General features: G+C 38.3%; 1 protein-coding gene across 2 annotated transcripts in view; it reads right to left on the bottom strand.

The window, feature by feature from the left end:
• Positions 1-7,111: 7,111 nt before the first annotated feature.
• Positions 7,112-14,339, bottom strand: part of cps1 (carbamoyl-phosphate synthase 1, mitochondrial) — a 41,744-nt gene continuing 34,516 nt past the window's right edge. For both annotated transcript variants that reach the window (XM_079619304.1, XM_079619305.1), the window contains exons 33-38: positions 11,744-11,818; positions 11,011-11,109; positions 9,346-9,405; positions 9,069-9,181; positions 7,689-7,818; positions 7,112-7,614 (exon numbers count right to left, since the gene is read on the bottom strand). In XM_079619304.1, coding sequence (XP_079475430.1) covers positions 7,486-7,614; positions 7,689-7,818; positions 9,069-9,181; positions 9,346-9,405; positions 11,011-11,109; positions 11,744-11,818 — 606 coding nt within the window. In that variant the 3' untranslated portion in view covers positions 7,112-7,485. The remainder of the gene's footprint in view (positions 7,615-7,688; positions 7,819-9,068; positions 9,182-9,345; positions 9,406-11,010; positions 11,110-11,743; positions 11,819-14,339) is intronic.

Genomic DNA, 14,339 nt, shown 5'->3' with positions numbered 1-14,339 from the left:
ATCATTGCCCCTGCTGGTACAGCAGCACAGTTCCTTGATTATTACGCAGGAATGAGAGTATAGTTCCTAGTCATATTGGCCTAGAAAATCGCAACTTTTTATTTTCTGTCCGTCATAGTACATGATGTAACTACAGAAGAGTCAAGTTTTAAATAGGAAAAATTTCGAAACTCTTTGGTAATTTTTTTGAGAGAGATGTTAACGGTCTAATCAGATTCAATGATCTATGCTATAAGCTATGCTAAAAGTGCTGCCGCCAGATTCGGAGATCGGCTGAATGGATTCGAAAACGGTAAAACTCAACTGTTTAACTCTAGGGGAGTTGGAAAATTAGTCTATTTCCCAAAAAAAAAGTGGAGTGTTCCTTTAATTGAAACTTAACAATTCCTCACAATCATCTGGATCTTATGGAACAGTTATTTTTAAGTCCGTGTAAACTAGAAGTTGCAATCGAATTTCTCCAGTGTAGAGACGTATTTCCAAGTGAAACGGAATATTGAACAGCGGGCAGGGTTTTACTTTAGCGCTCCTCCTCTTCATCTAGCAGACTAACAGTTTGGGGGAGTGGTTAAGCATTTTTAACCCAAAACGTCATACTGACATCATCAGAAAAGGAACGTCATTCCAGACCGGAAGTAACAGATTTTGATTACAGATTACCACGGCAAACAATTTTTTTCTGTGTATTAACTTGCACGGATTAATTGTTCACCACAAGACTAGTAATATGGTCTAAGTAAATAGGGTCAATTTTTATTTCATGTTGACTTTAACATTCAGGTTCAAATCCTGCCATATGTGGCTTTTTTCACAGTAAAGCAAGAAAAATAGCAACTGAACTTGGCAACTTTAGTGATCATCATATGCAGAGGTGGAAAGTCCAGCGGTCAGAAAGTAAAAGTCCTGCCATATGTTTATTCCACCCATGAACTCAGTCAGCTGATATCACTAATTAGTTCTATCTCCTGGCTGAAAAACTGTGCTAATTAGCAAATCCAGGTGATTGGAACAAAATACTGAGGAGGACTTTTACTTTCTGAACCTGGACTTTCCACCTCTGATCATATGTAAATGACTGAATTGGACTTAAATTTAGATGTAAAAATGTGTTATGATTAAATGTGCTTAAATTGCAAAGTGCTAGCGGTTCTGACTGAGTACATGGTGTGTGTGTGTGATAGATACATTTACTGTATGCAACATATAAATATGATATCTAAATATAATGGGTTGTCAAGAAAATATTAAAAGCCACAAAAATTAATTCATAAATGTTTAGTGACATGACTTCACAGATTAAATGGAAATATTACATTTACATGGCCAATGTATGATGCAAATGACCTAAACTGCAGTATCCAAAGAATGTCAAATAGAGATGAAAAATGTATTCCTTGCCTCTGGCATATGCAGATGAATGGCAGTGCAATCTTCAACCTGAGGCAAAGTCTACTTCTCCATGTGCCACTGGATCACATTTAATCACATTCACATGCACATATGTATAGAGCGTCTCTTAATCTCTGGCTTCTCACAGCAATATCTTGGGGCTGAACTGATAGCCATACTAACACGTTTTACACGATTTCTTTCATTCCTTCTGAACCTCAAGAGACTTATAGGAGGGGGTGGGGGGTGGGGATGCACTCTCTATCTCATTAAAGAGCTTTTAGGTTACATGTACCACGGTACAGTGGGATCAGCATCAATCTAATATCATTCTAATCAATGTTACTCTACTTTATAATATAATATTCTGCCGACCCTCCGAGGGGGAAGATGCAACTCTGATTCCATTCCCTTAAAAGTACACCGCTCTCCTGATGGCTTTGTGTAAGTTTCTTATACAGTAGTCTCTACCCTATCAAATTTCAACATTTAATTTTCCTGGCTAAATTCAATCAAACGTTCAGCCTTGTGTGACTAGCTAATCATGACCCCTGGAAACTCGGCATACAGCGTTCTAATCTCGGAGGTCCTCACCGAGAGTCAGCACTAAAACTCATTCATGTATAATTAAAAGTTCTCACAGCAAACGAATATCAAGGCGCATCGGAGTCCTCCGAGAGGTTTCACATGGCGGGGAAAATATCACGGGTGGCATAATGTGTCGTGGTAATTATGTTCGGCAGCTTTTCTCGCCTCTGTTCTCCCTCTAACGCTTTTCATTTTCGAGTGGTAATAATATGAAGAGGGTTAAGGATCCATTTTGAAACTGTTGTCAGCAACAATGTACCAAGTGCCCCTCAGGGTCCGCAGGTCTCAACTCTATCCGCCAGTTCAGCAAGAGTTTAGCTGTTGCACAACAGCCAGAGGCGATATAACATTCTTATTTGTCACATATACCTTATTCGCCATAAAAATAAGTACACAGTACTTAGGGTCCTGTACAGCTGGATTATTCTATAGCATTTTTTTAAACTAATAAAAGTAATAGCTTCGCCCTGAGTCTGGCAACGCGAGACACGCTATTAGCATATTATCCTCTCGTGGGCTTTTTTTCTGGCTAATGAAGGGAGTTTTCTGTGGGATGTATTGAAATCGGATAGGCCTATTAGGTTTAGGCTGAGATAGTTTGAGTTCAACTTGTTTTTGAGGCTGTAGACTATTCCTTACGGGCTCTAACGACAACACGCTTTGTCCCGTCCTTTGTCTTAATGGATGTAGACAGGTCTGTGAAAAAAAGGATGCTATCGGTGCAGTCCTGCCATCGGTAAAGAACTTAATCAGAGCCCCTGACTAAAACAAATTAACCTCCATTTGCTTAAAGAACACAGCAAGACAAGACCCCTTCAAACTCTTTACAAGGTAAACATAGCGTTTTGGACTTTAAACAAATTTGGATCATTTGATTCTTTGGAGAATTAACTCAAGTTGTGGCGTGGCTGCTCTGTTCTCTAATTCAGAACAGATAAGAAATTAGCCTGAGGCAAATCTGAAGCCTATAAGTCTAAACCTGCACTAATGATTGAACTGGAAATGCACGCCCTGTTCCCTCACTACATGTTCTGATCATTCATTACACTACTGTTAACTTATACAATTTGAAACGCTAAAACGTACAAAAAAATTTCACTTTACACTTTAAATAAAATTGCTGCCTTCAATTTTAAAGTACTATCAACTTTAATCAAGTTTAAGTCATTTCAACTTAAATTAAACTGACTTAAAACATTAGTTGAATCATGTATAACTTATTTTTTATATATTGATAGTGGCTCAAGTGGTTCATGTAGGTTGTCTACAAACCGGACGGTTGGTGGTTCAATCCCCGGTTCCACCTGACCAAGTGTCGAGGTGTCCATGAGCAAGACACCTAACCCCAGCTGCTCCCGACGAGCTGGATGGCGCCTTACATGGCTGACACCGGCGTCGGTGTATGAATCAGTGAATGTGAGGCAACATGTAAAACGCTTTAGTGGCCATTGGGTCTGTGAAAGCGCTATATAAATGCAGTCCATTTACCATATTGCATGAACTAATATAGAAAGTTAATTGTTATTGTAATAAATATACAAGGAGGTAAAAGTCCTCTATAATTGTTATAGTATTTAAGTAAACTCAGCAAAAAAAGAAACGTCCTCTGACTTTCAACTGTTTTTACTTTCAGTAAACTTAATGTGTGTAAATATTTGTATGAACACTAAAAGAGTCAACACCATAAGACATAAACTAAAAATGTTTCACAGACATGTGACTAACAGAAATAGAATAATGTGTCCCTGAATGAAGGGAGGCTCAAAATCAAAAGTACCAGTCAGTATCTGGTGTGGCCACCAGCTGCTTGAAGTACTGCAGTGCATCTCCTCCTCATTGACTGGACCAGATTTGTCAGTTCTTGCTGTGAGATGTTACCCCACTCTTCCACCAAGGCACTTGCAAGTTCCTGGACATTTCTGGGGGGAATGGCCCTAGCCCTCACCCTGCGATCCAACAGGTCCCAGACGTGCTCAATGGGATTGAGATCCAGGCTCTTCGCTGGCCATGGCAGAACACTGACATTGCAGTCATGCAGAAACTCACGCACAGAATGAGCAGTATGGCTGGTGGCATTGTCCTGCTGGAGGATCATGTCCGGATGAGCATGCATAAAGGGTACCACATGAGGGAGGAGGATGTCTTCCCTGTACCAAGGCATTGAGATTGCCTGCAATGACAACAAGCTCAGTCCGATGGTGATGTGATATACCGCCCCAGACCATGACGGACCCCCCACCTCCAAATCGATCCCGCTCCAGGGTACAGGCCTCGGTGTAACGCTCATTCCTTCGACGATAAACACGAATCCGTCCATCACCCCTGGTGAGACAAAACCGTGACTCATCAGTGAAGAGCACTTTTTGCCACTCCTGTCTGGTCCAGCGAAGGTGGGTTTGTGCCCATAGGCGGCGTTGTTGCTGGTGATGTCTGGTAAGGACCTGCCTTACAACAGGCCTACAAGCCCTCAGTCCAGCCTCTCTCAGCCTATTGCGAACAGTCTGAGCACTGATGGAGGGATTGTGTGTTCCTGGTGTGACTCGGGCAGTTGTTGTGGCCATCCTGTACCTGTCACGCAGGTGTGATATTCGGATGTACCGATCCTGTACAGGTGTTGTTACACGTGGTCTTCCACTGCGAGGATGATCAGCTGTCCTTCCTGTCTCCCTGTAGCGCTGTCTTAGGCGTCTCACAGTGCGGACATGGCAATTTTTTGCCCTGGCCACATCAGCAGTCCTCATGCCTCCCTGCAGCATGCCTAATGCACGTTCACGCAGATGAGCAGGGACCCTTGGCATCTTTCTTTGGGTGTTTTTCACAGTCAGTAGACAAGTCTCTTTAGTGTCCTGCGTTTTTAGAACTGTGACCTTAAATGCCTACTCTCTGTAAGCTGTTAGGGTCTTAACGACCATTCAACAGGTGCATGTTAATTAATTGATTATGGTTAATTAAAACCCTTTACAATGAAGATCTGTAAAGTTATTTGGATTTTAACAACATTATTGTTGAAATACACAGTCCTGAAAAAGGGACGTTTCTTTTTTTGCTGAGTTTATTAATCAACAAATGAATATTAAACAAACTAAAGTAGGCTATGTTATAGTATTAATGTTTAAGGGTGCCAAACAACTTATGCATATAAAATGTAATTGATGAATATATGATGCTTTCAAAAATGACGGTGGATTTCAGTGCTAAAAAGCAGTTTTATAATGAAAATTATATTTAGCTGAATTGGAACAGTCATCATTCTCATGATTCTACACATCCTCCACCTTTATGGCTAATTTATTTAGCCTTACTTTCAGCCTTATTAAATACATTTTAGCATGTTTAAATACATCCCACATTGCAATTCTGCAGATCTGCATTGGGCTGTTTGTTTCATCAATATATATCCCACAACACGATAAAACAACTCCAGTTTTCCATCCATTTGTCTTCCATTTGTGCAGATGTACAACACGGAGCTGGTTTGATCCAACAGCTGCAAAATAGCATCAGGGTCAAAATGGGCATATTCAGCATAATGCCTTAACATGCCCTGCTGTAAATGAATGGCCATTAGCCAATATGAAATGGCTTAAATATGAACTCTATCGCTGCCACATGGGTGCCCCCTCATCTGGCTGGCATAAGGTGCCATCTGCCTACTGGTGTTTCAAATGCCTGTGTGCCGGATCAGGGATTCCCACTGATCGAATGAACTCAGATGAAATCTGTAACTGCTTGAACTGAGACTCTTGAACTATAGGAATGTGCATTTAAGACATAGTTCACACACAAAAACAATTTTTTTATGTATGTTTACTCACCATCATGTCAATGCAAACTGTTTTTTTTAACATATTTTTATGAAAAACAAAAAGAGGTGAAACACCCATTTTAAGGGTGAATTGTCCCTTTGTGTAACGTATGCTAACAATCTTATTACTCTGGTTTCTGTTTGTCTACGGCACTATAAAAAAAAACATTCTACTGCTGTTTTTTTCCCATTACTGTTTATTTTCTCCCTTTCTGCAATCTCTCTTCGTTACGAGCTGTGACATGTACTGTACTTTGCTCCCACACAAACACAGATGTGTTGGGATTTAATTGTGGCATCAATATCTAGACCACTAGATAATGTGCAACACATCAGTGGGCTGTTAAGTCATAATATTAGCTTTTTCCAATTAGCACCGAGTTTAAGTGATGTTTAAGTGATAAACATAATGCGTGTGCGCGGAGTAATGGCCAAGTGCTTGATATTTCTATTACTGGACTAATAAAGCTGAATGAGGAATCTCCTAAGAAGCTTCAATTGTTTCACTCATGAATGGTATTCTTTTGAGGTTAGAGCAAATGAATAAATAACATTCCATTGATTAAGAAGCTGCTATAAACGTGTTGCCTTCAAATCCATTAATTTATCTTGCCGATATGAACCCAGTATCTTCTGTTTGTGATTTAGATGAAACATTTCAAATTAAAGCACAAAATAAAAGGCTATGAAATGGTGCATGAATATTTGGGGTCTTTTATTGGACACTCCATCTCACTAAACATGTTAATCATAGATGACCTGTTCTTGAAGATCTGCTCTAGCGTAAAATAACTTTCTGCGATGTTTATTGAGGAATGAAGTCTAGATGTTTCCTCCACTCTCACTCTGGTAAGACAGGCACAAACATGGACACATTCACAGAAATCATTTTCTTTTTGTGTAATCACACGCATATCTGCTATTGTGTGCTGAGAGCAGCAGTTTCTCGCTCTTTGGTACATTGAACAGACAGTGCTGAGTGTTAAGAACAGCCCGAAAGCTTTGACTCTGTCTCAACCCACTCACGTGCCACATTCAGCCCACTAGATTTTGGATACAAGCAGTATGGTTATGGTTAAGGATAGTTAGCTCGTCTTGGTATGTTGGTCAAGACAAGGTAGACATTGAATATACACAGTTTCAAGACAAGTGGAAAAACATTGATAAATTGTAATTGTGCCTAGCAGGGCTCAACAATAAGGATCGATCAGTAGTGTTTTCCTGCAAAAGTGTGTTGATATGAATTTATAGTTGTCAATGAATTATATTTTTGTAATTAAATTAAATATGAATTAATATTAAATAAGTATATATTTATAATAAATTATGATACATATATATATATCAAATATACCAAATCAGCATATTGGAATGATTTCTGAAGGATCATGTGACATTGAAGACTGGAATAGTGCATTTTTGTATCAAATAGATCCTTCACAAACATTAAAAACCAGTTTAACGGTAGTATAATTATAATAAAATTAAACAAAATTATGTAAAATTATATAAATATAAAAAAACGTACTAAATAAGTATGGCCAGTGAGACCAGAACTACTGTTCTGATTGGGCCAGCTGAAAAACCCTTACTATTAAGCCCTGTCTAGTTAGATTCATGTTTGTTAAAACACTTTTAACTGTTCAACTGGCCACCGATGGATGGATAACACCACCTCGGGTAACTTGTTAGAGTTTCCCGTTTTAGAGGTTACAAGTTAACCATGCAGCGGAGCTCTGCGACAGTCTGGGTTCACGTTGGCGGTAGTGGAACAGGCTGGTGGCGTCTAAGTCACTGGAATACCTAATGGCTTCTGCAAACAGCTTTACAACCTGTAGAAAAGGGAAACGGGTATTTATTACTAGAACCAAAATAATTCATAATATATTTAAGAGACAAGGCTGACCTGGAAGTTTGTGATAAGAGGTACTCCGTAATCAACCGCCATTCTCCGGATCTGGAAGTTATCCTTGAGAAACTTGGTGTTGTTATTCGGTAAGTTGACCACAAGGTCAATGTGTCCTTCGCTGACAAGTCTATTCAGAGCATAATGCAAAGAGTGATATATTATAAACCTTTTACAATTTTCAAAAGGTATACTTGATCATTTTTGGCCCCCATGAGCCAACCGATTCATTGTAAAATAAACCAGTTTTTATTAGGCTACTGATAAAACCAGATTCTCTCCATTTTTCGAAAGTGCTATTCATTATTTAGGGTATACGCCTTAATACAAGAATCAAAAATGTTAAATCAAATAATATATGTGAAGCTGCGTTAAAAGCTCTCTCTGATTAGTTATAAACGTGATTAGCTGAATCTGTGATCCGACTTTAGTAAATATCTCTTACTAAAACAAAATGGTAAAGGCCTTTTACTGCAACCCTTGAGGGCAGACGGCAGACATACTTGTATCTCAGTATGCAGTGTCTGAAGGGATTTTGCTACAACAGAGCTGTGCACCAGAGCAGAATGCTAACATAAGTGACACAAAGATGCCTGAACGCCTAAAAGGTGACTGGATCTTCTGTTGACAGGCTTAGCTTCTTGGGTCTCAAAACAGCAGATCAGTGACTGTTACAGCTAAATGTCTCCGATAAAAGCCAACAATCAGTTTCAGGATTATGCAATACCACTCTAACTCATAGTTTTTATGTTTTTATAAAGTAAATATGTTTTTCATCTGCATTACTGGCTGTTTTATAATCGAAAAAATGTAATGGTGATATATATACCGTATACACATAAATTACATATTTACGTTTAAAAACATTTTAAAATGTGGTTTTTTTTACTATTGTTTTCAACATTGATAATACGGTAATAAGAAATGTTTCTTGAGAAATGTTTTCATTATATTACAATAATTTATGAAGGATTATGTTACACTCAAGACTGAGTAATGATGCTAAAAAATTAAGCTTTGTCATCACAAGATGACATTACATTACATTTTAAAATGTAAACTGCTATTTTAAATAGTAATGTGTCAAAATATTAAAGTTTTCACTGTATTTTTTATCAAATAAATGCAGCATTGGTGAGCATAAGTGACTTCTTACTTTTGAACGGCACTGTATATGCATTAGCCATTAAAGAAACCCATATTTTATTTCCTTAAAGGAGCTGAAGTGTGAAAAATTGTCAATAAATCGCAATTCATAATAATAATATTTTATTAATATAGCACTTGATAATTTTTTTACAAATATTGTATTTAAATATTTAATCAATTTATAGCGCTAATAAAAATACAGTTGGAAAAAAAAAGGGCAAAAGTACTCACCTGCTGATGCTTGGTAATGGTGTGTTATTGGTTTCATGGCTCGGCCAAGCAACAGGGATAGTTGGAACATCATTAGCATTAAGCCAAGCTGACGTACCCTCTGTGGCGTACAGCTAAAAACAGGACAGCAGAAGCAGATTTGTTCTTTATCCACGTGAGATGTAATTCAGCAAAGAAAAATACTACTAAAGTATGTCAACAGCTGTTTTATTGGTTCAAGACAGTAAAAACAACTGTATATTGAACCCAACAAAAGTTGTGGATGAGAATGACTCACCTTGAAGCCCTCCTCGTGAAGCTGATGAGCAGTGGAAAGGAAGTTAGGCCTGAATGAATGCTAGAGACAAAAACATAAACAAAAATAAATAAATAAGAAAGCAGGAAGAAAAAGATAGTCGGACAGAAAAAAAAGATCAAAGCCAAAAGGTCAGGTAGTCTGTGTGGATGGACACAGAGCAGGAGACTATTTCTAGAAGAAAAGTCTTCCTCTAAGCACTTCCAGATCAATAGCACAGCTCTGTGTTCACGGAGACTTAACCACGGGCTGGTAATCAGGCTTTAAAAAGCATGTCAGATCTGCAGTCCCCAGGTACGGCCATCAGGCAGGTAGCGTCTACAGAATCCGGAGGTTTGTTTTCGAATGGGAATTTCATGCTCTCATTCATACCCGAGTCTCCATTAGAACACAATGCTGTCTGAGCATCGTCAATGACCCTGACAAGATATTTGATTTCCACGCTGAGAGTGGGCATGAATCGTAAACTGAGAGAGCACGGGAGGAAATGAAAAACGGCATGCCGGTGATGATATTACATCAAAACATAAAACAAAGCCTGAATTCCAGTGTCATAGTCGAGGCTTAGAATGATGTGTGAACATCACACAGTTACACCCAAGGAAAATGAACCACAAAAACATTTTGCCTATAGAAACCCATTTGAGGAAAACCGATCGTAACTATCAATTGCTTCGTGTTTTAAGCATTTAGGAATTTCTTTATAAAGCCTGTTTAATACATCTTGTGCCTGCAGAACGAGCTTGAGTCACACTAGCCGAATGGAAAGACATTTCACTCTGATTCTCTGTCACGTGAAACTCGCTGAAATTAAAATAGGAGTACTGCAAGAACATAAAACACTATAACAGGGTGATTCAGGATGTATTTCATGTGAATATATGTGATTTTGTACTCGCCCCTTCGGGACTCCTAAATGTTCATGCGCAGCTTCAGGGAGATTTACATGAAACAATTTCCAATTTTCCATTTCTTATTTTAGTAGTCATTTATGGATGATCAATGTTTGCGATTTGTGGCTTCACATTTGATAAGAAGATATTTAAAAAATAACTGTTTGGTTACCAATATTCTTCAAAATATCTTCTTTTGTGTTCAGCAGAAGAAAGAAATTCATACAGGTTTGCGACAACTTGAGGGTGAGAAAATTATGACCGAATTTTCATTTGTGGGTGAACTATCCCTTTAAAGATGGTCAAAGGTCTTCCTCTATATGAAATGAAGGCTTGTGGGTTTTATCTATCAGACTGCATTGTTATTATATTATATAATATTATATTATATTATATTATGCACAAGTCATATTGACCATTTTTCTGATACTATTATGGTGTTTTTTTGTCATTTCTGTAGCTTGACAAATCTAGTCCCTACTCACTTCCATTGTATAGAAGAGCAGCCAGAAAATGTATATTTTTCCATGCTAACTTTGAAGCTTGTTAATGATCTCTAAATATTTTCAGGAATTGTTTTCCTACTTGAAAACCTCATATTATGGTGTTTATCATTTTATGAGGAAATAACAACCTGCTCTGATCAAAACAAGCCAGAAAGGTTTATGTACTACTGTGTAAACCAGAGAGGATGTAAAGCAGGCAGTCTTTTGAGATTTATCCCTTAAGGAAAGAACAAAAGTTTCTCCTTTACTTGTATCCCAATGAGAATCCCCTTCTGGGGAAGCTTGAATCCTGTAGAGAGCATGGCCTTCAGGAAGGCAGAATAGATGTTTGGTCCAAAGCAAGCCACCTGCAGAGAGCAAAAGAGAATGCTGAAAAACAAGAGCAAGAAAGAAATATCTTGATCCTTAAGATTATGAGCAAATCTGCAAATATTCATTGCAGCATACAGAAACTCCTGGATAAATTATTCATTCATCTCCATTAGTACAATATTCAAAGCCAAGGTGAGATAAATCAAACATATTAATGTTGCTGAATAAAGTTAGACTGGTGTGATATTGCAATTATGAAGAAGAAAAAACGGACAGAATGGGGCCATCATAAAATCTGGGATGGAGATATTATACTTCCTGTTCTAAAGCTGAAAATCAGTGCTGCACGATAAAAACGCTCCTCCTGCTTCATTGTCCTCCAGGCTGGTTTCTATGGTTTTCCCGTTGCCAGGGAGAGCAGGTAGAGCGGCCCGAGTGGAAACATTAAAATAATCTTAGCTGAATTTTTAAGGCAGGACAGAAAAACTAGATGTAGGTGTCCACGAGCACCTCAGAACTAATAGGGCTAAAGCTGGACAATATGTAAATGTGTATCCCTGATGGTGGGGCTGATTCCCAGATAACGGTGATGAAAACATGAGCTGGAGCCTCTTCAGATTTGATGACAGATGTAACAGTAATCAATGTGTGTCTAAAGCAGCTCCATACCTCTCCAGTGGAGGCCATCTCACAACGCAGGACAGGGTCAGCTTCTCTCAACCGAGGCCAGGAAAACATGGGAGCCTAGCAAAGAGTATTACAATATTCAACTTCAAGTAGTCTTTCAATGTTTTTTTAAATGGTGTGCATTTAAAGACATCTTTTAAAAACATAATGCAACTTTTAAACAGTATTTTACAGTATATGCATTAGCCAAGGCTGCATTTATTCAATCAAAAATACAGTGAAAACTGTATAGTGAAATATAAAAATTTAAAACAAGTATTTACAAAAAAATCTTTACTCATTTTACTAAAAATTCACAAAAAAATGTGAAAACTGTAGGCAATAAAATTGTCTGATTAAATATTAGATATTTTCTCTATCACTTTTAAGCATGATTTTGATCAGCATATAGACCTGCAAGAGAAACATTTGCAATTTAGGAGATGTACACTAGGCATCCATTTATTTAAAAAAGCCATTTGATACAAATGCTGTTTACTTCCTGACAAGTATCTGTGAAGCATTATTGCTCCGTGTTTAGCACGAATCCTGGGAACAAGAAAGCGAGAAAATGTACACATGCCTAATGAAAGTCTAATGTGTCCATTTCTAATATAGGGTTAATGGTTTCAAGAGCACTTGACATGTTAAGGTGATTCTTACCAATGAAATTAGATTATAAGGGAACTTCTCGAATGAGAGCGTATGAAAACAGGAAACCTAGTTCACCACTGCCACCCACAGGCCAAAACATAACATTTGAAGAAGAGACAAACTTAAAGGACACATGAAATGACTTAAAACAGGTCAGGTTGTGATACCTCCATTTAAGCAGAACACATGTAATGTGAAAAAGGATGCTGGGTAAGTTTTAATTTTGGGTGCTACTGACAGTCAGCTTATCCACCTTATTTTGCAATGCGGATGTAGTCTATTTTCGGTGAATGTGCGAGACTTACGATTCATAGGCTAAGAATAACAAGTGCAGAACACAGTAAAAGTATTTGTTTATAAATACAATAAAATAAATGTGATAGAAAAACAGTTCGCAATATTAATTGTACAGTTTTGTACCTCTAATAATAACTGGAAGACCTGAAGCCTCGCACATTCATGTTATAAATGGCTGCATCTGCTTTTAAGTTAAAAATAAGCTGGATAGAACATGATGAGACTGCTAAAGTCTGAATGTTGTGGACTAGACCAACAGGGGAGCAGGTTTGACTTCTATTCAAGCGGTTTCGAGTGACGGGGCGATCTGATTGCCCTGTGAGAAGTGACATCCTTATCTCTCCAATTAAAGGCAGACAGCTCCCATTACCTGCACAGGGGACACGGGACACAGATTAACACGCCACCTCGGCCTCCACTGCAGCGCGCCACCAGGGGGAACTCATCCTTGAAGCCATCTAATCAGCCCTGGATAAGCCAGCCTCACTTACGTATGTAAATGCGAGAGGAAGCCGCACCGGCGGGAATAAACAAGCAGCTTTGATGCATTCTGTTATTGATGCATTGTTGGCTGTTAATGTGGCAGGAATCCCAGTGGGCACCACAGCCAGGCTGAACTGTGGAGGTGAAGGACACTACTAGCTCCAATACTACTACTACTACTCCTCCAAACCGGGCACCGTTCCAGAGACAGTTCATCGTCATAGCAGATACATTATTTATCACTGAACCCCCTGAGGATTCACACTACCCTGCGAGGAGAATCTCAGAACATCTTGGGTGAAGTAGCAAAGAGTGGTCTTTCCTATTACCAATTTATAGAGCTTCCTTTAAAGGCCGGTGGTTGGTATGGAAACCAGGCCTTCCTGGTCCCAATGGGTCACTGCATACATTACAAGAGGAAAATTGCTAATATTATATACTGACAATCTATCACATAATGCCGGGAGAAAGCTGAAGAAAAGTCAGTGAGCAAATTTGTATGGAACCTTTTGAGAGATACAGTATCAGAATATCATCTTAGTGGACGCATTTCTCAAAAAAAAACATGGTTCCCAGGTAAATGTGAGCAACAGAGATTCTCAAACAAGAATAACGAGCACTTTCATGAAACACAAAGATGGAGCGTGTCCATGCACATTGAAAAGCTCATACAGTACATGCCGACCTTCCTCCAACAGCCATTTGTGAAGCTGAGGAAAGCAGTAAAGACTTCACATTGGGGACTTGTTAGGCAGAAAGTGCGCTATTTCTGAGACGCTACCCAGGAAACAAGAAACATGATAATGCACCAATGTGGTCATATTAATTCATATTATTAGTGTCATCCCGTACCCGACTACTCCCACCGAATTTAACTAATTCAATTAATTTAAGATCCTTTTACATTTATCACACATTTTTACTTTTTCTTGGGTGCCACAAATCAAGAAAGAAATAGACAATATTATAATAACTACTGTTCAAAAGTTTGGGGTTGGTACGATTTATAAATGTTTTTTTAAGGAAGTCTCTTACGGTCACCAAGCTTGCAAGTCAAAAACACAGTAAAACAGCAATTTTGTGAAATATTAGTACAATTAACTATTTTAATGTTCTACTTTTATATATTTTTAAAAATTTAATTAATTCCTGTATGGAAATTCAA

Source organism: Phoxinus phoxinus (genome assembly GCF_949152265.1).
Source record: "Phoxinus phoxinus genome assembly, chromosome: 7".
NCBI classification, from domain to species: Eukaryota; Metazoa; Chordata; class Actinopteri; order Cypriniformes; family Leuciscidae; genus Phoxinus; species Phoxinus phoxinus.
The sequence above is the reverse complement of the archived record's forward strand: the minus strand, read 5'-3'. Positions and strand labels throughout refer to the sequence as shown.